Source organism: Mustela erminea, chromosome 8, assembly GCF_009829155.1.
Source record: "Mustela erminea isolate mMusErm1 chromosome 8, mMusErm1.Pri, whole genome shotgun sequence".
Taxonomy (NCBI): domain Eukaryota; kingdom Metazoa; phylum Chordata; class Mammalia; order Carnivora; family Mustelidae; genus Mustela; species Mustela erminea.
In genome coordinates, this window is record NC_045621.1 from 54,970,741 (window position 1) to 54,997,099 (window position 26,359).

The window sequence follows — 26,359 nt, forward strand, 5'->3', positions numbered from 1 at the left end:
GCAAGAAAGGAAGGCAGTTGTAAAATCATGTTATGTGAAGGAAGAAGTCTACTGGGGTTCTGTAAGATGGAGAGCTAACATATCTCCAAAGCACTGGAAACATCTACAAAAGCTGTATGAAACAGTTTGGGAAGGGAATTAAAATATGCTTTAAAAAAGAAAATTTAAATCAGAGTGGTGACCTGAATAGATACCTGATAACCTGGAGGCTTGGGTTTAAACTTATTTAGACATGAGGCCTCATTTTTGGGGAGGCAAGGTGTTGGAACTAAGACCTCAAAAACCTAAGACCCTCAAATCCAATAAACATGTATTTCCCTAAGAAATCCAAACTCCATGCTTGATACTCATTCAGACTTGGAATTTAAACTTATGGTATATTCCATGAAACCTCACTTAAAATATAAACAGAAATTTGGTTAGGAAACAGAGATACCCCTTAGCATGAGTAAATACAAAACCCGCACTGGGGAACACAGACACACCTATGTGGCAAGGGTGTGACAAGCTTGCTGCAGATGAGCCCATGATAAGAAGTCAAAGAATAAGCAAGTAACTATTTTTGTGTGAGGTATAGGCAATGGACACAAGATACAAAAAGATTAGACCCGATAATGGGAGTTACTAGAATGAAACTTAGAAAGTGACTACTAAAGAAAGATCTTTAAAATTATTAAAACTGTAACAGGAGTAATTAAAACACAGGAATGAGAAATGCAAAAAGACAAGCTACTGTGAATAATGTTGGTGCTGCTGATGATAATAGTACAGTACTGGCCACTTGGTAGGCCCTTTTCTAAATGCTTTGTGAATCTTAACTCATTTTGCAAATATTTTGCAAATATTAACTCATTTGGGCACACCTGGCTTGTTTAGTCGGTTAATTGGCTGTCTTCAGCTCAGGTCATGATCCCAGAGTCCAGAGCCCTGCTTTAGGCTCCCTGCTCAATGGGGAGCCTGCTTCTCCCCTCCCGGTCTTGAGCTCTCACTTGCACACTGTCTCTCTCTCTCTCCCTCTCAAATAAATAAATAAAATCTTTTTAAAATATAGTAGCTCATTTAATTCTCACAGCAACATTGTATTATGAGGTATTAGTATTTTCCCATTTTAAAGAAGAGAAAACTGGGACAGAAAGGCTAAATAACTTCCTCTAGGTCACAAAAAAAAGTGGCAGAGTTGAAATTTGTACAAGGCATTATTTGTACAAATGTCTTAGTTCATTTAGGCTGCTATAACAAAATAGCATAGACTGGGGGGTTTATAAACAACAGAAATTGGTTCTTCCAATTCAGTTCAGGAGGCTGGGAAGACCAAGATCTAGGTGCTAACAGGATTCAATGTCTGGTGAGGCTGGTTTCCCGGTTCATGGACTGCAATCTTCTTAGTGCAACCTCACATGGTGGAAGGGGCAAGGGAACTGCCTGGAGCCTCTTTTACAAGGGTACTTATTGCATTCCTGTGGGCTCTACTTCCATGACCTCATCACCTCCCCGAAGCCCCTTATGCTAATACCAATACTGGGGGGGTGGGATTTTAATACAGGATTTTGCAGGGAGTCGGGGTGGTAATGGTACACTTTCAATCCATTTACCAGAATATAGGGTCTTAATCACTACACCAGACCAAAGAGCAAAGTTTATTTTCAAATGAAATGCCAAATTTCAAAACCTTTCAAGATTTGAAAATTACAAACGTGAAAAAAACTTGTAATTTTGACAAAACTCAGTAAATGAATTATATAGCAGATTAAGCACAACTGAAGAAAGAATAAGTGTAAAATAAAACTGAAAAAAAATCTGAAAATATAGCCCAGAAAGAAAAAGAAATGGGAAATATAAAAGCAAGAATAAGAAATACAGAAAATAAAATGAAAAGATCCAAAATATTTCTAACAGAAGCAGGAAGAGAACAGGAAGAACAATAAAGAGACAATATTTAAAAACGTAGTGGCAGAAATTTCCAGAATTGGTGAAAGACATAAGTATTAAAGAAGTGCAGTATAAGTAAAGTTAAATCACACATGGAAATTTTGTAGTGAAAGTAAGAAAATTAAGAGAAAATATCAAAAGCAAGCAAAAAATGAGCCAGATTCACTATAAATGAACAATTAGATTAATAGCACATATTTCAAGAGCAGCCATAAATTCTAAAAGATTCTAGATTATCTAGAAGATAATAACTCCAGAGTCCTGAGGAAAAATATCAGAAATGTGGAGTTTTATACCCAGATAGGATATTATTCAGGCAGGAGGACAAAGTAAAAATCCTACACTTAGATTCCTGCTGAAAGAACAGCTAATTGAAGAATCTAGTTCAGCAGGGGAAAAAACTCAGAAGAATGTACAGAATCCAAGAAGTAATGGTAAGCAAAGACACTGGTAAACATGACTGAGAAATCAATTTGGGGGATTAAAAAACAGTACCAGGTCACATTAAAAATAGAAAACTAAAGTGTGATCAGTTCAGTCTGTGCACCATGAAGAAGATTACAAAGAGACTCCTTCAAGAGAGTCAGACTATTGAAATGAGTGTCTTCTCTGTAAAAGGATGAGTTGAGGGAATACCTAACTGTTCGCAAAGGGTACAAATAAGGAAACTTCATGACCCTGCTCCAGATGGGAGTTACTCTGAAACTGGCAGCATCGCTAAGATTCAGTGCTGCTCTTATGCCCACCACACAAGCAGCCCACCGGCTCCAAGGTCCATTTCTGCAGGCACTTTCTCTCCATCAGCTAGCTGTATTCCAAAGGAGGTGATGCCAGCATTTTCTCTCCATTGTTTCTGTGCATTTTTTTCATTCACTGTGGAAGACTAAGTAGTCTCAAGGGAATAATTTTATACCTTGGGGCCTGACAGAGTTGGAGCCCGGCTGCAGGCAGAAGAGAACCCCCCAGATGCAGGCCATTACGACATCATGGCACTACTACATCCTGGCAAGCCACACCAAGGAGAATGGGACAGACTCCTGTGGAAGAGTTGGCCTGGGATCACATCTCAAATATTAGTCCTTTACTTCTCTGGTCATAATCCCCTTTAAGTCTTTAAGCCTTCAATAAATCTTGTGAATTGCCACAGGCTGATCAAAGCTATTAGTGTGTGGAATTAAGGAAATTCCCTGTTTTCATGTTTGGAGCCAAGCTTAGAGAGAGAACAGCAACTGTCTATGTGAGGCCAAATATGAGATGGCAGAAGATGGTCTTCAGAGTCTAGCACTGTGGGTGGAGTCACAGGACTGGCTAAGATGACAAGCTGCACCCAGGACAAGTTTGTATGATATGTAGGCATCTCCAGAAATGTGGAGAGGAGTAGCAGGTAAAGATAAAAGCTGATGGTTATGGCAAAACTAAAGATAATATAAAAAGGAAGTGAAACTTAATTGTCACTAGTTGGGAAATCATTTGGTGCTTGAATAGAAAGTTCTAAGAATAGACCTTGGAAACAATGGCTCAAATTAGTAGCCTCCTGGAGGATTCACATTTTCATAAATGCTTCACTACTGGAAGGAATTTGGGCTCTCTGTGGGGGCTATCTCCCAGCAGGGTGGTCAGACTTCTCCCATGGTTAAGTTTCTTCCGAGAACACAAAAGCAGAAGCTGCCAGGCCCTTCCTAACCCTCAGGTCCAGAGCTGGCACAGCCTCACTTCTGCCCACAATACTGGGTAAAGAAGTCACAAGGTCATCCAGATTCAGTGTGGAGGGAAGGGGCTACTAGGAGGCATGGTTCACTGGGTATGGTCCAAAAGAATTTTGTACAAGGGAAAGGAAGGAATGAATTCAGAATTCTTTTTTCTCCATCATTTGATAAGGATCAGACTCCACTCTCCCCCACTTTCACATCACCTCACACCTGATTTATTCTAAGTAATTGTAAAGGGCTCCCCCCAGCCCCAGTCTTCTCCCCACTTTCACCCAACTTGTACCAACTCTCATGTTAGCCTTCCAGAAACACTGTCTTTGTTTCTATGCCCAGGAAAGCTTAACTATGTAGTACTGTCTACATGATAAAGTTTGAACACCTTAGGCTTTTACTCAAGGGTCCACATGCTTGTGCCTGAGAAGAGGGGTTAGGTTGGAGAATGACAGAAGTGAAACTCGCATGCCAGGAACTACTATCTTCCAGCTTTATCAAGCCTAACAGGTGCACAAACAGCACAAAGGAAACATCTGAATGATGCATCCTTTTTTTTTTTTCCATCATAGGAACAGACCATAGAGGTAACAATGGTCAGCAGCTTGCAGGGATGGAAGAAAATCTGCCAGATATGAACAAAAGGGCACCCAGAAATTCATTCTTTCCTACTGGAAGGATCCCATTATCACCCAGAAGAAAACTTCTGCTACCTTGTAAAGCCACACAGCAAGCCATGTCACTTAAGACAATCATCTATGCCCAATGTTTGAGCTCTGGGTCCCAATAATCTTGCTGCATAATATTCTACTATCTATTTTCCTGTGTCTGCACTTTAACTTATACAGTTGCCCTTATATATACCTGTGTAGGAGATTAGGGGATTTCCCATTTCTCCAGGAGGGCAGTTTGAGTCATGGTGAACCACAGAGGTCCTCTGCAATGCTATCCCAATTTCATGTTTTCAACTTCAGACTTACCTTTGTGCCACACTGTGTTTACCATAACCCTTTACCCCTTGATGCAAACCTTTGCACCCATTCATACTGGTCTATCCTCTCAGTTTCCTCACTGCCTAGTCCTTTCTCATCACTCTGCATAAGATAGGAAGAAATGGAGAAGACACAAGCTGTTCTGATTGCCTAAGAAGCTAAGGAGTTGCAACACAAGCCATGAGGGCAGCAAGGACAAGAATGCCTTGTTATGTAGTCCTCTCATACCTACCGCCTTTTACTTGTATTTTTTCTTAAATACATGAAATGTTCTATCTCCACAGTCATACGCTGAGCATGCTTTGGGAAAAGGACAGATGCATTTTATTTATTTTTTTAAAAGATTTATTTATTTATCTTAGAGGGGTTGGGGCAGCAAGAGAGGGCAGTGAAAGAATCTTAAGCAGACTCCACACTGAACGTGGAGACTGACATGTGTCCAACCCTCCAACCCTGAGGTCATGACCCTGAGCTGAAATCAAGAGCCAGATGCTTAACCAACTAAGCCACCCAGGCAACCTAAGAAGGGATTTATTTTAAACGGTGTCTTTCTACTCTATATATTTATACTTATTCAGAGCAGCAATAGATAATTGTTAGTTGGTTACTCCATAAAATGACAAAACTCTTACAATTCACCTGTCCATCCATCAGTCCCTTTTGTCACTGAGTCAATCATCATTTACTGACTCCTCTCCACCACAAACCTCTGCTGGGCAGTCCCATCACTGGGCAGTGTATGCGGGTTCTGGTATTATTAGATTGCTCAGCATCTGATATGTGGCACCAAATAAAATATTCAGCTTTGAAATTATAAAAATAAAGGGATAAAATTGTGAAAATAATACAAGCTCATGGCAAACTCGAACACAGCATAGAAGGGTGTAAAGGGAAAAGTAAGACTTCCTGGTTGCCACTCCACACAAACTTCCCATTCCAGCTGTCCAAAAGTAATGGTTGAAGGTTTCTTATCTTTCTGAAGTTAGTATTTTTTTTACAAAAATAATATCATTCTATATGTGTTTTTCTCTTGTTGCCCCCATCTCTCATCTATACAATATATCTTGGTTTTCTTTTCATATAAGGCCATGTAACTCTCCTTGTTCTTTTTCTAAGGGGGAAAAAAAAAACAGTTTTATTGAGGAGGGGCACCTGGGTGGCTCAATTGGTTAAGAATCTGACATTGGCTTAGGTCATGATCTCAGGGTCCTGGGACCAAGCCCCGCCTTGGGCTCCCTGCTCAGCATGGAATCTGCTTGTCCCTCTCCCTCTGCCCCTCCTCCCCACCCAGGCTCTCCTTCTCAATCTCTCTCAAAAAAAAAAAAAAAAAAAAAAAAAAAAATCTTAAAAAAAAAAAAGGGCAGTTTTATCAAGGGACACCTGGGTGGTTCAGTCAGGTAAGCATCCGACTCTTGATTTCAGCTCAGGTCATGATCTCAGGATCATGCAATCAAGCCTGTGTCATTGGGGTCTGTACTAGGCGAGAAGCCTGCTCGAGATTTTCTCTCTCCGTCTCCTCTCTTTTCTCCCACTTGTGCACTCTCTCTCTCAGAACAACAACAAAAAGTTTTATTGAGCTATAATTCACATACCACGCAATCACTTATTTAAAGTATACCCAAGGGCACCTGGGTAACTCATTTAGTTAAGCATTGGACTCTTGGTCTCGGCTCAGGTCATGATATTGGGGTCCTGGGATAGAGCCCCAGTCTGAGCCCATGTGGGCTCCGGGCTCATCAGTGAGTCTGCTCTTGAGGATTCTCTCTCTCCCTCTGCCCCTCTCCCCATTCACATGCACTCTCTCTAAAATAAATAAATAAATCTTTTTAGAAAAATAGTGTATCAGTCAATGGTTTTCAGATTATTTAGAGCCGTGCTGCCACCACCACAATCCTCATTCATTATTTTTAATGGTTGCAGAGATTTTGTTTTATCTTATGCCATGAGATCAGTAAATACTTGTTCAATTGGTTTAAACTATAGATTTGGATTGAGAAAATGGAGAAAAAAAAGAAAGTTGTCTGGAAACATAAAAACAAAAAAGCTCCAAGGCTTCTGCTGGTCCTTTAAGCCAGTTTTAAACAACTATGTTATATTGATATAATAATATGGATGAAAAAATATTCTTTTCATTTTATCTAGATCTTTTCTTTCCAGATAGCAGAGTCCTAATCCATACGGACACAAATTCATGTTGCATTATGCTGGATTTCCTTTAGCAAGTCAATTATTTTTGCTTTCAAGGAACGCTTTATTTCATTTGGGTAAGTTTAAAAATAAATACTACTTTTAATAATCTTCCCAAATCAAGTTAGTTTGTAATATTTCAAAGTAACAGGACAATTTTTGCAGCATTTGTTTTAAATATACTGTGAAGGTAAGCATTTCAGATTAATACAATATTTATAAAATGTCTAAAGCAATGTAAGCAAATTGTTTTTGAAATTATTTATAAATATTAGGAACTTTAAGCATATGTGGTGCTAAGTAATACTGACATGTCTGGGAAAATGTGCAAAACAGAAGGAGATAATGCAACTACTCTTTCCACACACTTGTATTCCCACATACAAGATAATACATTCTCCGAGGGGGAAAAAAGGCACTTGGCAAATTAGTAAGTCCTACAGTGACATTAAAACATATACTTAAATACAAACCTGAATCAGACGAAGCAGTGGAAAATGTAGACTCAAATGCTATTGAAGATAGGAAAGGAAACACGGGCACTCGTTTGTGTAAAAAGAGGAAATGCTATGGTTGGAAAAGGTCTTTCTGGAGATTTTAAAAACATGACAAGAACAGGACAGATTTGATGCCACATTCCTCTCTCAGGATCGAGACTTGATCCCACGAGGGCATACTGCTTGTGGGTTCTATTATTATAATCCAGTCCCACGCTGAGCCTCGAAGTGCAATATTCACTCTTCCTCAATGCTTAGTGTCTAAGTTCCTGAGAACTTTCCCCCCAGGACGGCTCTGGTTCTCAGCAGTAATCTAGCAAGTGCTCTTCATCAAATGCATCAGGAAGCATGTACCATTTTCTCAAAACAAATTGATCAGATGTCAGAAACAGAATTCTCAGATCTTTTTCTCTCCTTAGGTCAAACTCCATCATTCCTGGGATTTGACTGAGATCTGAAAAATTCTGTATTTTAGATTCTCCAGCCAAACAGTCATGATCTTAAAAAGTTTCTAATTTCCCCAAGTGTCCTTAAAAATGTATTTTACCTTCTAAATGACTTTATACTTTACCTCTGTGTCCTGGACTTAAAATCTAGCACAACTAAGGAGATGATGGAGCTGTTTTAAATGAGGGTAGAAGAAAACCCAAGAAAATATAGGTTCCATAAAAAATAAGCAAATATATGCCAGATATAGGAAGCTTCAGCCTCTTTGTGCTTTTTTAAAATGCCATATGGGACTCTGGATATGGGGAAATGGGCTGAACTCTTTGAGGAGGGAGAAAGTAATTTCTAGTTGGCCCATCCTTAGAGTGAAAATCACTTCTGTGAAAAACAGTACTCAGCAATTAAGGTCACACACACACACACACACACACACACAAAGGCTGAACTGTTTTCTTCTTCCTGCTTTCTGAAGAGAGGGGAGATGTTAATTGAGAGGACGGATTACAAAGACACATCATCAGTGGATAGCATTGGACTGTGTGCTTGGTGCATAACAGGAACTGAAGAAAGATCAGTGTATTCCTGCCACCACAGTAGCAAACCGACTTCAGCTAGCTTACATAGAAAAGCAATTTATTAAAGAGTGCTAGGTATTTCTTCAAGACCAGAAAGTCTCTATTTGAGGTTATCCTACTGAGAAGATGCTCAGCACTTACCAGGAAACTGCTTCATGGAGACCCATGGCTGCTCTGGTAGTCCCACATACCTCTACGGGCATCACCTACCCGGACTGCTAGATACTACCAGTTATGCAACTTTTACCCCCCAAAGCTTGAAAGCTTCCATAGCTAGCCTTGCCAGAAAATGGATTCTTGGGATCTCACATAGCTCTCTCATAATGAAATCTCAAATAGGTGCATTGGATTGCCATTGACTGTATACCATGAGAACCAGGAAAATGGAGTAGCTAGCTTCTACTCTGGGGATGGGTACATAATGGGAGACAATTCCCAAATGTAGGAATGGTGTAGCTGGGTAGCCACAAGGCATGGCACACATTTTCCATTGAAAGAATGGCTCCATTATAGCCTCCAAAAGTTAGGAGGTCTTGACAGATTAGATATTACAAGTGAGGAAGAGGGGGCAGCACAAGTGACTCTCAGATTTCACATTTGCATCTGTGGTGGATGGCGGTGCCATTACTGAGATGGGGTGGGCTTGTTTAGTGCAAGAAAAGTCACTGGGATCAAGAATTCAGTTTGGGGGGATTCTGGGAAGATGACAGCAAAAGTGGCATAATTTGTTAATCTCCTCAAAGAAGCCTATAAAAAGAAACCAAAAATAGCACAAGAAAGCCAAACAGTAGTCTTTCAACAGTAGGTGAGAAGGAATTCCCTTATGCTACAAAATATGAGTGGGTAAGGAGTAACCACTGACTTGTACCAACACCTGCTCAGGACAGAGGGAAGCAAGGGACATCAGACAGACCGGAGAACCCCAAAGAGCCAAGAAGTACTCACTGGAAACTTCAGAAGACTGACAGGGGTTTTATACTCTAATAATGAATGAGCATAAAGAGCTTGCAGTGAACTCTGAAGGGGCGACAGGTCTGGGTCCCATGAAGTCCCACACTAAGTAGCCAAAACTTACTTCTAGGACAAAGTTCCATCACTATGGGAAATGTTGCAAGGAGAATGCAAATTGAGCACCACAGGAGCGGCAAAGTCCAAGGAATTAGCAGGTCCAGTTAAAAGTAGGGGAAGACATAGCTCCAGAAAGTAAGCAACACAAACAGAACGAAGGAGAGAACTTATAGAGCTGCGAAGTTAGAAGGATATCTGGAGCTACAGTTATTTCTAGAAGTTAAGGAAAACAAATTTTAAATTGTTTTTAAAGATTTTATTTATTTATTTGACAGAGAGAGATCACAAGTAGACAGAGAGGCAGGCAGAGAGAGAGGAGGAAGCAGGCTCCCTGCTGAGCAGAGAGCCCGATGTGGGACTCGATCCCAGGACCCTGAGATCATGACCTGAGCCGAAGGCAGTGGCTTAACCCACTGAGCCACCCAGGCGCCCGGAAAACAAATTTTAAATATAAATGAACAAAGAAAAGAATCAGATCTTTGTGTTAACATGAAAAAAAAAAAAAAAAACAGATTAAGAGGCAGAATAAACATCCCTACAGATTAGGAAGGAACACTAGAGAGACATTACCACAACATGTCTTGCCACAGAGAGAGGATGTGCTCTGACATGAAAGTAGGGCTTGGGAACCTGGGTGGCTCAGTGGGTTAAGCCGCTGCCTTCGGCTCAGGTCATGATCTCAGGGTTCTGGGATCGAGTCCCGCATCGGGCTCTCTGCTCGGCAGGGAGCCTGCTTCCTCCTCTCTATCTCTGCCTGCCTCTCTGCCTACTTGTGATCTCTGTCGGTCAAATAAATAAAATCTTTTAAAAAAAAGAAAAAAAAAAGAAAGTAGGGCTTTCATGGCTTGTGATCTGAAGTTTTGTGTCAAGTAAATTGAGGGCCCATGAAGGAACACTGTGACCGTGGGAGACATTCTCAAGAGAGTTGCCATTGCTCACAGCCCTGAGTCTTGTTAAGGATTGCTTTTCCTCTCCTTACTAGGAGATGTGATGATGCAAAAGGCTGAACTGGGAGGGCATTGTAATAAATTGTGGATAGAGATAAGGGATTTTGCCAATAGACTTTTCAGTGAAGGTTTATTCTAATGAGCTGGGTTTGCTACATTATTTATTCCCCTCATGTTGGAATACTCACGAAGCCAAATATTCCACTGGTCAGACTGGACCTTCTCTTTTTTCACGTTATTCCAGTAACTGCAACCCGCCTAGGAAATGGCAGGGAGTTGCAATGGAGAGGAAAAGAGCATGAAGTGGGGGAGGAAGTCTTCCTAACAGTAATAATGGCAACTTCCAAAAACACCAACTTGCTATTCTGATTAAATAATCAATTTTTTTTTAAATAGTGAGAAATAAATGCTTAAGGTTTTGTTTTTATTTTTGTTTTTTTTAAGATTTTATTTATTTGAGAGAGAAAGAAAGAGAATGCACAGGTGGGGGAGGGGTTAGGAGGAACAGAGGGAGAGGGAGAAACATACTCCCCACTGAGCAGGGAGCCCAACCTGGGTCTCAATTCAAGGACCTCAAGATCATGACCTAGGCTGAAGGCAGATGCTTAACCAACTGAGCCACCCAGGCGCCCCATCCTTGAGTTTTATTTGAAATGTTTCCTACCTAGAGCACCTGGGCAGCTTAGTCAGTTGATTGGCTGACTCTTTTTTTTTTCTTTTTTTTTTTAATTTTAATACTTTCATTTAACCCAGTGTATCCAAAATATTTTAATTCTGACATGGAAGCATTTACAGTTATTAATGATATTTTACATTATTCTTTTTAAATTTTATTTTATTTCAGTGTTCCAAAATTCATTGTTTATGCACCATACCCAGTGCTCCATGCAATACGTGCCCTCCTTAGTACCCACCACCAGGTTCACCCAACCCCCACCTCCAAAACCCTCAGTTTGTTTCTCAGAGTCTACAGTCTCCCATGGTTTGTCTCCTCCTCCAATTTCCTCCAACTCATTTCTCCTCTCCATCTCCCAATGTCTTTTGTGTTATTCCTTATGCTCCACAAGTAAGTGAAACCATATGAAAATTGACTCTCTCTGCTTGACTTATTTCACTCAGCATAATCTCTTGATTTAGGCTCATATTATGATCTGAGGGCTGTGGGATCAAGCCTTGCAGTGGGCTCTGTTCTCAATGGAGAGTCTGCTTGATATTCTCTCTTTAAAAATAAATAAATCTTCTGGGCGCCTGGGTGGCTCAGTGGGTTAAGCCGCTGCCTTCGGCTCAGGTCATGATCTCAGAGTCCTGGGATCGAGTCCCGCATCGGGCTCTCTGCTCAGCAGAGAGCCTGCTTCCCTCTCTCTCTCTCTCTGCCTGCCTCTCCATCTACTTGTTATTTCTCTCTGTCAAATAAATAAATAAAAATCTTTAAAAAAAAATAAATCTTCTTTAAAAAATGCTCCTTATCTATAATACTACCTAGATCTTACATAGATAATTTGGAATTTTTATAGCATTTAAATTACAAATTTTAAAATACTCCTTCTAAACAACCACACAAATACATTTTTTTCCCAAGCCAAAACAGATATTCCCATGCTTGAAATGCTGTTTTTAATTTCTAACTTATTTTTACAGGCTAATTTGCAAAATGAAATTGTTTGGATGATTGGTTTGCAGTAAACATGGTATACCAAATTGGTTTCTAAATTTAGAGAAAGGTTGAGTCTCCTTTTATAATAATCTAGAAATAATAGAAGTATTAATGATAATGGAGCTTCCATAATTAAAAAGTCAAATTCTGAAATAACAAGCAGAAATAAACTTTAGCAGGTAGTAGCAACATAAATTATAATTCTTGCAAATGGTTATTTTGAGCTTTTTTCATGGGATAATGCAATCTTCAATATGCAATTTACTAAATGATAAAACATGTATCATATGTGTCATAATTATGTTTCATAGTCTTGTTGAATTTAGTACTATTAGACATAATAAAGATATGGGAAATAGTGCATGAAATTCTGAGAGTCATAAAAGACAAAGTTGTTTTAATTAATACTTTGATTTCTATGTCTGATATTTAAAAATTTTACAAAGTAGTAATTGTTATCCATATAAATGTTTTCAAAGAAAAATCTTGCTTACATATAATAGGATTTGCAGATGAACTATATTTTAAATACAGTAGACTCCATGTCCTTTCTTGGAGGTTTTTGAGGACTGATTTTTGGTAAGATCTCTTTGGCATAAAATGTTTTATGAAGTCCAGCTTCTCGAAGCGCTAACTCAAAACGGAGTCTAGGGTCAGAAATTATCTGTAGAAATAAAATACATTTAAATAAGTAGCAATTCATTGAACTAAATTACATTTTATTATTTTGTTTCATATTTCCTCAAGCTGTTTAACTTTTTTTCTGGGTAGATGACTATAAACTTGGTATATACAGTGACTATATTCTGTTGGGTTTTGTTTGTTTTTTACTGGAAATGTCCAGGGGCACCTGAGTTGTTTGGTTGGTTAAGTGGCCAACTCTTGATTTTGGCTCAGGTCATGATCTCAGGGTCTTGGGATAGAGCCCCAAGTTGGGGAGTCTGCTTGTGGATTCTCTCTCTCCCTCTGCCTTTACCTCTGTCCCTCTCCCTGCTTGGGCTCATTCATGCTCTCTCTCTCTCTCTCTAAAATAAGTAAATAAATCTTTTTAAAAAAGAAAAGTAACACACATAAATTAAATTTAAAAAAAAAAGAAAGAAAGAAAAAGAGAAGAAAAGGAAATGTCTAAATCTTCTTAGTATGATTATTTTCTAGTGTATCCCTGGTTTCCAACATAAAGTATAGGGAATATCATGCTAAGTTAGTAAAAAAAAAAAATAACATATTGAAATTATTTAAAAATGGGGTGAAAAAAGCTTACTTTCAGTACTATTCACTGATTCATTATTGATAGCTAGAATTAGAAAATAAAGACAATCATCATTTAAAATAAGTCTAAACCACAACCTTATACACACTGGTCTTTAAACATCAATTTCTCCATCATTCATCAATATGTAAATTATGTTTAAACACATGGCCCCTACTTTAAAAACAACAACAACAAAATCAATCAAACTCTCCTTCCAAGGCTGGATTTCTATTTCAAGCAAGATTAGAAAATGTTTCCACCAATGTGATTCTAAGTGGGAATTGAAATATGAGTAGCTCGATTTCTATTTTCATTTATAGCTGATTGGGCCTTTTTCCTCTTCCCCTTCTTCTATGAATATTAAATGTCAACAGACACTGCTTGCTATGATAAGGTAGCCACATATGGATTTTAGCTAATGAGGCATTTTACATGGACTTGAAGTTCCCCTAGAGGATGGGATAATAAGCTGTTGAAAGCAGCCCCTCCTTGAAGAAGCTCTTAAGCTAACAGGGGTAATAAGAATGTATACAGATAACTACAACTCGCGTGGCCCATGTGACTGATGTTCTAAGAATAGAAGAAAGGTGCATTTCCCCATGCAGGTGAGACTAGGATGACCTCAGGTAAGCAACAGCACTTGAGCTAACTGTGATGTCCACCCAATTATTCTACAAAGCAGAGTAGGGAGGAACAGAGCAGGAAAGGAAGGCACATGCAAATTTAGAGGTGAAATAGGTCAATTTGGGACCAGGGCGGTTTGGGTAGAACAATGGAGTAGCAGTCTACTACAGTGGTCTACCCATAAGTAATAAGTGCCTAAACTTGGCTGGCAGCAAGGAAGAAAGAACTGTTGAAAACACGATGAAGGGAAGAATCAAGAGATTCTAGCAACTAAAGAGGGATGGAAATGAGAGACAATGGTGCATGCAAGTCAAAAATACAGAGATTTTGTGTCTGAGAAGCAACATAGTTGATCCTTCTACCCAGCGTCTCTTCTGGATACAGTCTACGTGGTCCCCCTCATCCGCGTCTAAGGATTCAGGCTCCACCTGTGTGCTCCCTAATTATCTCCTGGATTCACCTGTCTTCTCAGCTTCTGGTGTCTGAGGTTTAAAAGTCTCATTATTCTATTTTTAAAATAGATGAAGTGAAACAGAGATCTCTCTCAAAAACTGACCTTCATTTCCCCAATTCACCTCCCCAGAAGCAGCCAATCAGTTTCTTTTAAATATGTTCTAGACATCTTCACCATAGACATGACAGGAACAAAACACATTCTCTTTCTCCCTAAGTCTGTTTTTACTTCTGTATTCTTATATGGTTAATGGCAGCCACAACTAATGATTATAATTTACTGAATTACTTCTAGGTGCCAAGCAATATCCTAGGCAATTGACATTTATTATCCTAATCCTCATAAGAACCTTACAAATTATTATTTTACAGATGAAGTAAACAAGACATAAAGATGTTAATAGCTTACACAAGTTCACATAGCCAGTAAATAGCGGATGTGGATTTGAATCCAAAATGCAGGCTCTTCTCAGTATCACTTGCTGCCTAGCTTGGTATCATTACTCCCTCCTCTTAGACAAAGCCATTCATGCCCCTCTGTCCCGTGTTGATGAGGCCTCTGCCATCTGAAAAGGCTCTGACCCCCAAACCCACCAACTTTCTATCCAGGACATGTTGCTAACACATATCTGATTATATAATTCAGCTGCTTCTGAGTCTCGCCTGTGCTCACAAGATAATGTCTTAGCAAACTAGAGCTTCTGTACTTTTCATCCTGACCGTAATCTAGGTTTCCAATCTCATCTCCCAGCACCCACGCTTGCCGCTTACTTTACAATGAAGACACGCCAATAAGGGCCCCTTTCTGCCCTCCTCTGCTTGGTGAAACCCTTAATTGCCTCAGCTTAGGTACCTGAAAGTTTTCCAGTTTCTGACCAATTCTCTGCCAACCCTGGCTGCCCTCCCTGCTTTGGCTTCTGCAGACAAACTTACATCCTTATAATGAGTCCCTTTCTTTCTACCCTACCCCTCCTCCCAACCTATTTTTGTTTGTTTGTTTTTAGGTTAAATCACCTAGAGTAAATTTTGTTACTGCTGCTAAGAATCCTCACCTAAGATGTAGATTAGTTTCTTCTTTGACACTCTGACTCCCCTAGTCACGTTTCCATGGGTTCCCTTCTGCTTACCACTGCAGCCCTTAGACCTCCACCACGGCGGTAGTCTCACCCAGGGGCATTACTGCCACACAGGCTACTTTTCCTCCCAACCCAGCTACCCTGCTCACTTCCTCCAAGAGAACAAGTCCATACTGTTTGGAATGCAGACCTGGCAACTCCACAATGCCAGAGACACTGTATGTTCCATAAATATTTGTCCAATTAATAAATGAATTGTCCACAAAGAGGCACACTCAATTTATTTGTCAGTGGGTGAATGGATGCAGTTTCTTACTTTTTAAATAATTAAATATTGAGCTGTGCTCTTTAGGTTTATAAAATTAATAAACTAGGGGGAACTACTTTCTCCGTTAATTTCAGTGATATCCAATCATTCATCGGTCTTCCCTCCTGCTTTCCATCCATCCATCCAAAAAGACTTTTTTCCAAAAAAATCTATCTATCTATCTATCTATCTATCTATCTATTTATTTATTTAACAGAGACCACATGGAGGCAGAGAGGCAGGCAGAGAGATGAGGAAGCAGGCTCCCCGCTGAGCAGAGAGACGGATGCGGGGCTTGATCCCAGGACCCTGGGATCATGACCTAAGCTGAAGGCAGAGGCTTTAACCCACTGAGCCACCCAGGTGCCCCCCAAAAGACTTTTTATGATCCTTTCTCAGTAACAGACTAAAAGGAGTCAGAAGTTCCTGGAAATAGTTAAATACACCTTAATATTTTTCCACAGAAAATGATTTCTTTTATCACTAGCTCTGATGTATTATCTTCATTTTAATTTCTGAAAGCTCCCCTCTGCTTTATCCTATCAGTATCATCAGTTGTTACTTTAATAGGACTTATATTATGATTTTAAACAAATTCCAAATGATAGAGAAACATTTAAACAAAATACAGTATTAACACAACTTTAACGTTTACAAGTTTTAAAAATAATTTTTAACATAAAAATGTAAATTTAAAAAATAATTTTCGGGATGCCTGCGTGGCTCAGTGGGTTAAGTGGCTGCCTTCAGCTCAGGTCGTGTCCCAGGGTCCTGGGATGGAGACCCACATCAGGCTCCTTGCTCCGTGGGGAGCCTGCTTCTCCCTCTGCCGCTACCTGCTACTCTGCCTGCCTGTACTCTCTCTCTCTCTCTGACAAATAAATAAAATCTTTTAAAAAATAAAAAATAATTTTCAGTGACAGATTCATATGTTCAGATAAACTATTCCACGGTCACCTATCAACTATTTTATAACATTATGAATTGGGCAGTGATTGTGTGCTATCATTTAGCAGTAAAAATTATGTTAATCCATGTGGCATTCAAATGTAAATATTGAAAATAATCTGAAACCCAAAACGCACACTTCCATAAATCTTATCATCATGGCTTTTGCATCAATCATGCTAATTCCCATAATTACCTGGTATTCATTGTATGTATTCAATGTAAAGAGTGGCTTTTGAAGAATAAATTCTTCTTCAATTCCAATACCCATCCTTGCTTTCGATGCCATTGTATCTGACATCATTCTAACGGGATCAAACTGAGCGACAATAGCAACCTAAAAGAAGAAAAAGCACAACTACTTGGATTAAGATACAAGCTAACTACTTCTGGGGAACACTATTAATGTTTAATGTCTAATAAAATTTCCTAACTTTAAGGAAGATAAAACCTAAGAAGGAAGGGCAGACAGAATATTAAACCAGGCCAGTCCTAGAAATCCATGAAGGAGTTAATGGTTTAAAAACAAAATATATTAAAAGGCCATGATATATATTGTTTGCTACGGATTGAATAATTACAGTTATGATTAAATTTAGATAAAAATTTATATTTCTGGTACTAAGAGGAAATCAAGCCTAGAAAACCTACATATTGAACTATCCTAGAAGTAACCAAAAGTAAAAAACATTGACTTTTAACCACTAGCAACATATGGCCATGGTAACAACCCCATGAAGCTTTCTAGGAAGTTTAATCTGATCAAGCTCAATCTAGAATATATTGTTAATGGGTTAAGTTGAGTTGTGTTGGCATCATTGGGCAAGATGGGTGAATGCCATTGTGTAAGTAACTAGAGTTCCAAGGATTGTTGTAAACCATTGTTTTCCCTTCTACTGAAAAACTGTACAGTCATTTTAACATAAATGCCCTTGTCCTTTATGATAATTGAAATCATTCAAACCTGTATCCTAATGAAAAGAAGCCACTAATTTTGTAAATTATATGCACCATTAGTAACACCTGCCTGTTAATTCCTAAAGTCAAGAATTAGCATTAAGAAAATGGCATTTTTAATGCCATTTAGAAACCGTAATGACATAACTGAGTTGAACGTACTTTAATTATTATAGGTTTCCTAGCCAAAATGTCTTATACTATAGTTCTAAACACTGATTACAGGTAATGGGCACGAATATTTCCTCTTTCAAAGAGTTCACAGATGGGAAGAATTCTAATTATATGGACTCCGTAGTTATCCAAGTTATATTGTGAACAAGAATGTGTTTAGAAATAGTGACATTAAAGTTTTGTCCCCAGGAATGTAATTATTTGCTAATGATAGAGTAATTTAACGTTTGTTGAATCTAGGATGACAGGTCTTAGGTTCCTATGCTTTGAATTTATTTCTGTCAACTATTTTATCAAGGAAGAGGATATAATAGTTGTATGCATTAACACTTCCCCTAAACTATGCCATTTAACTAGACCTCCTCAGTTTGAATCCAGTCTGACAGTTACTAGCTGTGTGACTTTGGGGAACCTATGCCTCCTCAGTTTCCTCTTCTATAAAACAGGAATATTGCTATAAAATAGCATGGGGTTGCTATAGAGATTGAGATAAAACCTAAGAACATTTAGAAGAGGGCTTTATACTTAGTATTAATTTTAAAATATGAACACACATTGGGCACCTGGGTACCTCAGTGGGTTAAGCCTCTGCCTTCAGCTCAGGTCATGATCTCAGGGTCCTGGGATCGAGTCCTGCATTGGGCTCTCTGCTCAGCAGGGAGCCTGCTTCCCCCCCTCTCTCTGCCTGCCTCTCTGCCTGCTTGTGATCTCTCTCTATGTGACAAATAAATAAATAAAAACTTTAAAAGAAAATATGAACACACATTACTGCAAACCTATGGGGCAGGTACTATCATTAGTCCCATCTTTCAGAGGAGGAAAGGAAGCTTAGGGAAGTTAGGTAAAAAATCCAAGTTTCCTCTGCCGATAAGAACCGAGCCAGGTTGTACCAGGTTTGAAGGACACTGGAGGCCAAGTTCTTATTCAAGATTCCATGTTTCCTCCACCCATGGAAGGCAAATGAGAGAGTCATTTCCTCTCAGCCAGGAAATGGTGTCAATGGACTTTGGAGCTTATGATTTGAGCTAATTATTTTCAAATCAAAACCTCTGAAAAATTACCAAGTAAAACTATTTTATCACATTCCTCAAATTCTCAAATTCCTGCTTTTGCCATCTCCTCTCTACTTTAAAAACTTTTGCCTATTTTCAATAGGCAAAGCAATGGGAGGCTTTAATTAGCTCAGAACAGTTTTAAAAAGTGGTTTTTCGCATGTTTGCTAACTATAGGGTATTTCTAAACAGAGGTTCCTACCCCAAAGAGGATTACCTTGCTCTAGCTCCCCCAGGTTTTTTGAGAGCATAAAATCCTTCTGGTAGATATAGAGTTTCCCTTCTGTAAATGGACACTCTTCAGCTATTAAACTACAGGTAATATGGATGCATTTAAATCTTAGGAGAGCTTTTTGAAAGATGCTGATAAAGTTATTTTAATACACTAAGAAACTGGAAATCGTTCAACATAAACCTAATTGCTCCCAGGAGTGAAGACCAGTGTCCCAATTTGGAAAAGTTACATTTTATATCACAGAGTTTGTGATCTAAGCCTACTAATAATGTTATGAAGGACACTCAGAAACCACCCATGAAAATTTCCAAATTAAAAACACCTGTTTCCTAAGGGCTTCTAGACGTCTCTCTCTCTCCTCTTCTTCATGAGCGTCTCGAAGGGCCACTTCTTTTTTCTCCATCAAACGCTTTTCCAGTAATTCTTGTCTATATTTAACCCTTTAAAAATAAGGCAGAAGGACATTAGGAAAATATTATGATAATTGTAGAAATTATATGGATAGGAGCATAGGGGCAGGAGGCATGTCTGAGGTGACATCATGGCCAGAATTTGTTCTTTACTTGCTTCTGGTTGATTTCTCACAGCCACACAATCAAATATACTGGTATAAAATGCAGGCTACAGCAATTCTAAGAACCAGAGAACTGCAGATCAGAGGCTAGGAAAACGTAGGGTAAAATCCAATCCATCTCTTTCATCGCTGAAATCATTGTATTGACTCTCAAACTGTCCCTCGCTTGCCACAGCTGCAGCTAATCTGACCCAGCAGACGACAGTCTCACTCCTGAGTGATTATTCCAGCTTTTTTCTGAAGAGCAGTTCTAGCACAGTTTGAGATGTTAAAAAGGCTGTGTTCCTAGTTAAACATCATACTTTTAGAAAGAATAGTAAATAAAATGATGTAATAATATGCCAAATTACTGGAACTTAAACCAGACTTGTCTATATTGTCACTCATTCGGTCAAGAATGCCCTTTTTGGATGTGTATATGTGTGCGTGCGTGTGTGTGTGTGTGTGTGTGTGTTAAGTCTAAAAATTGCATTTTGACTGTAGATGGCAGCAAAAACATAATTTTTCCCTTAGCATTGTTTCTATTCTCCTTAAAATCAGCAGATACTAACCCAGAGAACATTTCAATAGCTCCAAGCTCATTTAACCCTCTTTTGCTGCCTTTTTTAGACAGCCTCCTTCCCATCTTCTTGCCCAAGCCACTCTTCTATTGAATTTTAGGAATGAGATTTGTCTTTTCTAAAAAAGTAGACACTTGGGTTCTCAAGGGAGTATGAGGTCATTGCCTCTGTCTTCCATTATTGATAGTTTAGATTTAACTTTAAGACATCGGTCACAAATGTGCTTTGCCTTTAGCGTGTATACCTGCATTTTCCACAGATGAACCCTCACTAGACCTATTTAATTCTGGATCTTGAGGTTTACTGAGGTAGCTGTTCACAACGCATCAACTCTGTTGCTAAGTGCTTTCTATGTTTTAGCTCAGACTTCACCACAACCTGATGTTGGGCTACCAGTGTTGATCCAGTTTTTAAAGACAAAGAAATGGAGGTAGACTGGTGATGTAACTTGCCCATGTTCTCACACCCAGCAAGTGGCAGATCCAGAGATCCAACCCAGGCAGACTGGCCCTAGACCTCCCGCTGACCCTGACCCTCCCACCCCCTGCTATTAGCCAGTATGCTCTTCTCTCTTCTCCCCTTGATTGTTCCACTCCCCTCACTGACACGAATACCTGCTGCGTGCTTCCCCTGTGCTAGATATTATAAGCACATTGAGAAAAAGACAGCTCTTAGACACTTGTAGTTTAATATAGAGACAAAAAGGCCTAAGAAGCAGTCAAGGTATGTAGTGCCTTCAGAGAGGTATAAAAAAGGTCCACTGGGATTTGCAAGGTTGTGGGAAGGACTGGGAGGTTTCAGTAAGAGCTTCAGGGGGAGGCAGTATCTGAGCTGGGTCTCAAGGATTAGCATTTGGAGAGACATGGTAGTGGAGGGCAGGCTGGCCTTCCTGGCAGACGGTGCCAGGACAAGGGTGATTCCCCCTCTCTCTGTCTCTGCCTGCTTCTCTGCCTACTTGTGATCTCTGTCAAATAAATAAATAAAATCTTAAAAAAAAAAACAAAAAAACAAAACATTGGGTTGGCATCTGAGAGTAGGTAATTTTTTTTTTTTAAGATTTTATTTATTTTACTTGACAGAAATCACAAGTAGGCAGAGACAGGCAGAGAGAGAGAGGAGGAAGCAGGCTCCCCACTGAGCAGAGAGCACGATGCTGAGCTCGATCCCAGCATCCTGAGATCATGACCTGAGCCGAAGGCCGAGCCCAACCCACCAAGCCACCCAGGCGTCCCTGAGAGTAGGTGACTTTTAAGTTTTGCCCCCTGGGCACTGTGCTTGCCTTACTGGTCACAGTCCTTTGAAAGGAAGAGATCAAGGCGGCTAGAACAGAGTAAGGCATCTGAAGCTGCGTCATTTGAGCTGGGTGAGCGAATGAAAGAGAAGCCCAGGGAAGTACTGGCAGGCTGAGCCTGGAAGTCCCTTGGTTCCTTCAGGAAGATTTGTTCCTGGGGAGGAAAAAGTCTTTAAAATCAGGCTGCTCCTGAGGCTGACATTAAAGCAGTCGCAGCACAGGAGAGGAGAGGAGGGAAGCATGCAGTAGACACTTGCAGAGTACAAAACCCACAGTGGGATTTAGAAGGCCGATCCTAAACTCCTCTGACGGCCATGGCTGTCCTCCTCATCCCCATATCAGGAGTCGGTGGTCAGATACACAGATTAAAGGAGCACAAACCACATTGCTCCCTTTCTCCACATCATGGGAGGCCTCCACATCACGGGAAGCTCTTGCTCATTCTCCCCATTTTCACTAAAGGCATGATACAACCTCCCTAATGAGGTTCTACTCAATTTATGTACTGAGTACAAGTTAAGGGAACTACTGTGAAGGTTCAATTAAAAGATACCCTGGGATTTGATAATTACCATATGCTAATCCTCAGAACCTTTGAAAAGTTTCTCTTCCTCTGGGATATATAGGTTGCTTTGTCTGCATCAGAGTTTTGTCTGCTGTGAAAAAGTAATAGTTGTTCCAGTGAAGGGAGCTTGACTAGTGAGGAAGAGGTTGCAAACGAGAATCAGGCATTTGGACTTGTGTCTGAAGAGGCCTGGCTCACGGGTTACTCTGAGGCTCACTCACTTATTCAACAAACGTTTACCGAGCACCTGTTCTGCCTCGGCCACTGTGCCAGGTGCTGGAGATACAATTTCAACATGGGAGGCATGCTCTGTCCTCACAGAACTGACAACATAGTGAGGATACAAAGACCCAGGCCATTTTGATAAGGGGCGGGGAGGGGGGGTAGTTCTGGAGAAGCCATGTGTCATAGGCCTTGGGAGAGGCACCTTGGCAGAGTGGGGGCATTCAAGGGAGACCCAAGAGGAAGTTCTCCGAGTTTCAGACCTGAAAAAGGAGCAGAAGGGGAGAGAACAGAATGTTCTAGGCAGGGAAAAACAACATATGAAGGCCCCAAAGGATGACCAAAAGCGAACGATGCAAAGTGCAGAGTGCCAAGAGCCGAGGCTGGAGGGGCAGAAGAGGCCAGATGCGGGCTTTGCAAGCATGAGGGCCTTGATTAGGGAAATAGGATGATCAAAAAAACCTCTCCTGTAATATGGACATGGATTGTAAAGAGCCAAGACTAGAGAGAGGTATCCACAGGCAAGCTGATGTTTTCCTATCCTAGGGAATGGAAGGAGGTAGATATTGAGGAGATACTGAAGAAGACACAGACTTAAAATTTATGTAGGAAATAGAATAAATTGGAATGTTTAGTTCATGGGATAGCAGAAGAGATATAGAGAGAAAGGAGTTAACCTTTCTTTCTTGCACAATGAGCAACAGTGTCCCTCAGTACATCTGGGAACTTAGAAAAACAGGGAAAAGAAGGAAAATAGGTTCAGTTGGAACAAGGACCAGCCTTCACAGATCTGGGCTGAAGATGGAGATGGGGGATCTTAATCAACAGCATGGAATCCAAGCAATGATGCAGATGGTATCAATCAGGAAGAGAGTGTGAGGCAATAAGAAAAGTAGGTCTAGGAGTGATTGCCAAGGAAACATTTAAGAAAGGGACAGAGGAGGAAACTGTCTAGGAGAATGGGAGAAATGGTGCCAAAGCAGTGAAGGAAAGTAACATTAACACTGTCAAATGATACAGCAAGTTCTGATGTAACACCAAATGGTCGCTGGACAGAATAGGAGGGAGTTATTGGTGATCTTGGAAAGAGAGTTCAGAAGAGAGGTGGCTGAAGAATTAGCGGAGCCCATGAGGTGGAGGTGGGTGAGGGTCTAGAGACAACCCCTTCAGCAAGACTGGTGCTGCCGTGGAGAGGAGAGGGGGGGTTGCTGCTGGGAGCTCGCAACCCATCACACCTGTGTTGCCTCCGAAGTGATGATCAAGATTACTCTGGACACCTTGAGGATTTGCCATGGAAAACTTAAGCATACAGGCAACACACCAAAATTCTTCATTTATACAGATGCTATGGTCCGAAATTCTTCATTTATACAGATGCTATGGTTTAAACTCAAATAATAATTTCCTTTAAAGGGGGAAACTCTTGGTGCCACTTTCTTCTCCCAGTCTGGATAGAAACTTTTCTTTGCCTAAAGAGAAGTGATGCAGAAAAACTTGAGGGAGGACGCCAAATACTCACATATTCATGGGGAAAGAAAATAGCAACACAGTAAAGTCAATCATTTGGAAAATTTTCCACATAAATACCTTTAGCTATTTGAGGTGGCAGATTTTCTCCAAATTAAACTGTTGCTATGAAAGTCAATGTCAGGAAGTGGCTAAACTCAATAGTTTTTAAGTTGTGCACAGAATTCCCGAACAGGAGTCTTGAGTCCATCCCTCAGTCCGTTTTATGCTCTCTGCGTCTGCAGAGGTTGGAAGTGTAGCAAAATGGGCATTTTCAGCTTCTTGTCAAGGAGGAGAGGCATCCTATTGTTCAAAAGCAACAGCTGCTACAGAATCAGGCCCAGCATTAACAATAATCTGGGAAGGATTTTCTTTAAGCCTCCAGGCCTGAGTAGTTGAAGGGACAGGAAGCTTTCATGTAGAAAGGGAGAGCCGAGGTAGGTTAGGAGACTCTGTATGTGTGTACTGCTCTTGAACAGTTGAATGGACAAATGCAAATGGCTTGTAAACACCTTGAACCTTAGTAGCAGCATCCCTTTACTTCAGTAAAACTTCAGTGAAAACTGGGCAAAATATTACATACTAAATCTTGACCTCCCTCCTGTCTGGAGCCCAGGTGACTTCAGTCTAAACAAACCTATAGCGACCAAGGGGGTTGGTAGGCTATAGTGGCAGGATCTACAATAAAAAAAGATAAAAGTTTGGGCTGTAAATAAAACCTTAAGGCACGTCTTAATCAGGGTACTGGAACCAGTATTGAATATCCCCTGAAATTTTTTCAGGGAAGTAATTTGCCCTACTGAATTGAAGGCAGTTTATGTGCAAACTTGCTTAGTGTTGAGGTCACGTGGCTCACTCACTATTGAACAAGAACCCTTTACACAGACACCTGCCGGGGTGCTGCTTGCAGAGGCCCTGGAGCAACAGCATGCTGAACCTCTTCCTGCCTGTTGGGAAAGCCATTTTTGGCTCAGACCCACTCAGAAAGTCATTCTGCCCACCAAGTGGAGACAAACTCTTCTCTTAGCCATAGGGTACCCCAACAGGGAAGAATCCATGGATCGAAACACAGGCAGGCCAGGTGGCATCATCTGTCAAGAGGTAGATGGTGGCAGGGAAGGGTTGAGAGAGAAGCAGAAGCCAGCCCAGAGAAGAGAAGGAAAATAACATAACTAGTTGCTCATTGGATGCCCCTGGTTGCTTCTAATGATATGGACAATGAGATTCCAGCCTGGGCATTCTGTCTAGGGGCATAAGCAGAGACCAATTTCTGCCAATAGAATGTGAATCGTGATATGGAGAAGTGACATCCTGGTACAGAGAGGCATGGGGAAAGAACAAAGAGGATTCACAGACCCAAGAGATGATCCTACGCCAGCCCCAAACAGAGACTATTCTTCCAGCTCAGAGCACTTACTGGTTCCTTTGTGAGATGTAAAGACAAGTTGTCATTGGAACTCTATTCTTTAACTGATTGATTCAGTTAGTCAACATATGGTTATTTGAGCACCTACTACGTACCAAACCCTGTCCCCAGATCTAGGATACAACAGGGAAAAATTAAAACTCGGCCAAAAAGATCCCTGCCCTCTCAAGTCTTAGAGTATTTGTGTGTTGTTTTTTTTTTTTTTTTGAATAAGCAGGCCTAAATTAACATTCTAATAAAATATATAAGATTGTTCTTAATAAATTATTTATCACAAAGTCTTAAATTAGCCCCTTCTTATATTGCTATAGAGTGATTGTCTTCAACTATGACAGTCATTAGAACCACTGAAACTTATAAAAAGTTCTGATGCCAAGTCCTAAGCCAAATTAATTACATCAGAATCTGGTGTTATGTTGGTGGGGCTCAGGCATCAGTATTTTATAAAAAGTTTCCCCCAGATGATTCTAGTGTACAGTCAGTCCTGAGAGCTACACCCCTTGGCCCGTTGGTTCCCTAACTTGAGCTATCAGAATCACTTGGAGGGCTTGTTAAAGCCTAGACCACCATACCACCCTCAGAATTTCTGATTCAGTAGTAATGATGTGGGGTCTGAAATTTTACATTTATAAGACATTTCCAGGTGACACTGATTTTGGTGGCCTGAGGACTACATTTTGAGAATTAGAGTATAAATATTCAGATTATAGAGATTCTGCATGACTATTGTTATCAAGACCAAACCAGGTACGGCTTACTACCCAGACAGGGCTGATTTCGGTTTGCATGTGCCAAATAGCACAGTTATATGCTTCAGGACTGATCCAAACTAGAAATTCCTGCTTTGGTGCTACTGACTTTCAAGAGCAGAATATTTCAACTTCTCCTCCCCCTCCATGACCCTACAGACACAAATGACAGATTTCCCCAACCACAGTGGCCCTCTTAGCCTTGGGCCAGTGTCAGTGACGAGCAGTTGAGAGATCAGCTACTACTGAGCCAATTCCTTTCTCCCCAGTGGACAAAGCGCTGGTTATCCTATGACAGTTGAAAACATCAGGCTACTGGAGATACTTAAAGGGTACACTCAGTAAAATCAAAGAAGGAAGAAAACACTTGAAAGCATTTGAGCCTTAAAAAG

At 40.3% G+C, this 26,359-nt stretch overlaps 1 protein-coding gene across 1 annotated transcript in view; it reads right to left on the bottom strand.

Annotated features, from left to right (window-relative positions):
* CCDC148 (coiled-coil domain containing 148) overlaps nucleotides 1–26,359 on the bottom strand; it is a 268,591-nt gene that overhangs the window by 17,474 nt on the left and 224,758 nt on the right. Inside the window, exons 13-15 of the mRNA XM_032355649.1 lie at nucleotides 19,397–19,514; nucleotides 16,853–16,993; nucleotides 12,491–12,660 (exon numbers count right to left, since the gene is read on the bottom strand). Coding sequence (XP_032211540.1) covers nucleotides 12,514–12,660; nucleotides 16,853–16,993; nucleotides 19,397–19,514 — 406 coding nt within the window. The 3' untranslated portion in view covers nucleotides 12,491–12,513. The remainder of the gene's footprint in view (nucleotides 1–12,490; nucleotides 12,661–16,852; nucleotides 16,994–19,396; nucleotides 19,515–26,359) is intronic.